This window comes from Scylla paramamosain, chromosome 46 (genome assembly GCF_035594125.1).
Source record: "Scylla paramamosain isolate STU-SP2022 chromosome 46, ASM3559412v1, whole genome shotgun sequence".
Lineage (NCBI taxonomy): Eukaryota > Metazoa > Arthropoda > Malacostraca > Decapoda > Portunidae > Scylla > Scylla paramamosain.
Genome location: NC_087196.1, coordinates 4,368,358 through 4,370,857, shown reverse-complemented (window position 1 = coordinate 4,370,857; position 2,500 = coordinate 4,368,358). Strand labels below are relative to the sequence as shown.

Genomic DNA, 2,500 nt, shown 5'->3' with positions numbered 1-2,500 from the left:
TCATTTCGAGACGTCATTCAATTCTCGCATTACTTAATCAACACAACCTCGTAACTCAAAACACAACACTACAACATAACACTTCTAGATGCAACACACTCAGACACACTCCCACCAACACACGCAACACTCAGAAACACACCTTGCAAAACACCCAAGTAACACAAAACACGCAAAACAAGACAATGCAACACAAACACACCACCATATTTGGGACACTCATTCACACACACCCCAATAAATGCACGCAACACACACACAAACCACCCCCGCAACACAAACACGCAAAACAAACCTAAGTCAACACAACACACTTGCGCCAAAACACACACCTGCAAATTTGAAACACCTGGCGAGCTCTCAACACCTTTCCTGGTAATTGTGTTGTTGTGTTGTATCTTAAATGGCTGTATTGCGTTAAAGAAGCTCAATATCTCGTTATTTTCAAAAGAGGAGCATCCTGGGGGTAGATCTGGGGGGTGAGGGAGGGGAGGAGGAGGAAGGGGAGGAGGAGGAAGAAGGAGGAGGGAAGGACGAGGAGGAGGAAGGAAGAGGGAAGGAAGAAGAAGAAGAGGAGATTTTGTTTTCGGTTTTCTCTTCTTTTCCTTCCATTTCTTGTTTTTCTTCCTTCTTCTTCTTCTTCCTCTTCCTCTTCCTGCTTTTCTTCTTCTTTTTGTTGTTCTTCTTCTTCTTGTTCTTTGTTCTTGTTTTCTTCTTGTCTTTGTTCTGTTTCCTTTGCTGTGAAAAGATATTATTATTATTATTATTATTATTATTATTATTATTATTATTATTATTATTATTATTGTGGTGGTAGTGGTGATGTTGTTGTTGTTGTTGTTGTTGTTAGTAGTAGTTGAGGAAAGTCACTGTGTATATGTGTGTGTGTGTGTGTGTGTGTGTGTGTGTGTGTGTGTGTGTGTGTGTGTGTGATAGTCAATACACACAAAGAACACAATACAAAACAAACACACACACACTCACACACACACACATGTACGTACCTTGTGTGTGCGTGGGAAACTGCACATGCTTCTTGATGTCTACACGTGTGGGGGATGAGGAGGGGGGAGGAGGAAGCTGCCAGGCCTCCCCCCGCGTCCTGCTGTGGGAAGGGAGGAGGAGGAGAGGGAAGGGAAGGAGAGAAAAGAAGGTAAGGGAAGAAGAGTAGGAGGTGGAGGAAGAGGAGAAGGAAGAGGAGGCAGAGGAGAAGGAAGAGGAGGAGGAGGAGGAGGAAGAAGAGGAGGAGGAGGAAGAACATGAGATAACGGATTTGGAACAAAGGAGGAAGAGGAGGAGGAAGAGGAGGAGGAGGAGGAGGAGGAGGAGGAAGTCAAGAGGAACAGGATAGAAAAGAAAAAAGTTAGACAGAAAAGAAGGAAAGAGAAGGAGGAGGAGGAGGAAGAAAAGTAGGAGGAAGGAGAGGAGGAGGAAGAGGAAGAGGAGAAGGAAGAAAAAGAAATAAAGGAAGAAGTAAGGGATGATAAGGAGGAAGAGGAAGAGGAGGAGGAGGAAGAGGAAGAGGAAAAAAATATTCATTATTATTCATCGTTCTTAAAATTAACTTATTAACAACGAAAATATTAAAAGATTATTATAACCTCTCTCTCTCTCTCTCTCTCTCTCTCTCTCTCTCTCTCTCTCTCTCTCTCTCTCTCTCTCTCTTACGATGCTAAGTGAAGCTAATATGAAAAAATATGAAAAAAATGCACCGGGTTCGATAATTTTCATGTACGGTACGATAACTTTTCCACGCCTCACGACGCTCCATGACGCTTGAGTTACCAGACATGGGATATTTTAGTAAATTTATCTTTTAATGGCAAGATTAATGAATTTTGTATTTACACTTTCATTATTGTCTTGGCAGGGTTTATCCTTTTATTCATGAACTAAAGGAAGAAAATTAAAGCATGAAATTTTTACGAATCGTTTCCTGAGAGACCCGCTAACATTTTCTTTTTTCTTTCTTTTTTTTACTGTTTCCTATCCTGATTTTCCCACGATGCCTTCCATTTACGAATCAATAAAATTTAAAAAACACACACTTTCCTATCATTTCATACGAGAACCACTAATATTTTCCCTTTTTTTCCCCTTTCCAACACAGATTTTCCTCAATTCCTCCATCTACGAATTAGGAAAGGAAAAAAAAAATCCCACTTCTAAACTCGAGAGAAAAAATAAATAAAAAAAACATTTCAATAATTTCCCACGAGACCCATTAGTAACATTTCCTCACAAGCTGAAAGGTCCCAATTATACCGCCATTAAGATTAAATGACACCCTATTTCAGTTAACAAGGCGGAAAGACCCCCACTAATTGCCTGACGAGCATATTCCTGTCTTTTTATTACTTCCGCAGGAGCTTCTTTCTGATTGGTTCCCTTGGCTGTCCTTTGATCCGTCTCGGCCAATCATATGCTATGGATTTGTTATGGTGGTGGTGGTGGTAGTGGCGTGTTTTTATCTTTTTCTTTTCTTTTTTTTGTTCTTTAT

The 2,500-nt window shown here is 40.6% G+C and overlaps 1 protein-coding gene across 3 annotated transcripts in view; it reads right to left on the bottom strand.

The window, feature by feature from the left end:
* Positions 1-2,500, bottom strand: part of LOC135094583 (uncharacterized) — a 36,170-nt gene that overhangs the window by 2,352 nt on the left and 31,318 nt on the right. For all 3 annotated transcript variants that reach the window (XM_063994814.1, XM_063994813.1, XM_063994812.1), the window contains 2 exons: positions 1,005-1,105; positions 1-738 (listed from right to left, as the gene is read on the bottom strand). The exon at positions 1-738 is cut by the window's left edge. In XM_063994814.1, coding sequence (XP_063850884.1) covers positions 69-738; positions 1,005-1,105 — 771 coding nt within the window. In that variant the 3' untranslated portion in view covers positions 1-68. The remainder of the gene's footprint in view (positions 739-1,004; positions 1,106-2,500) is intronic.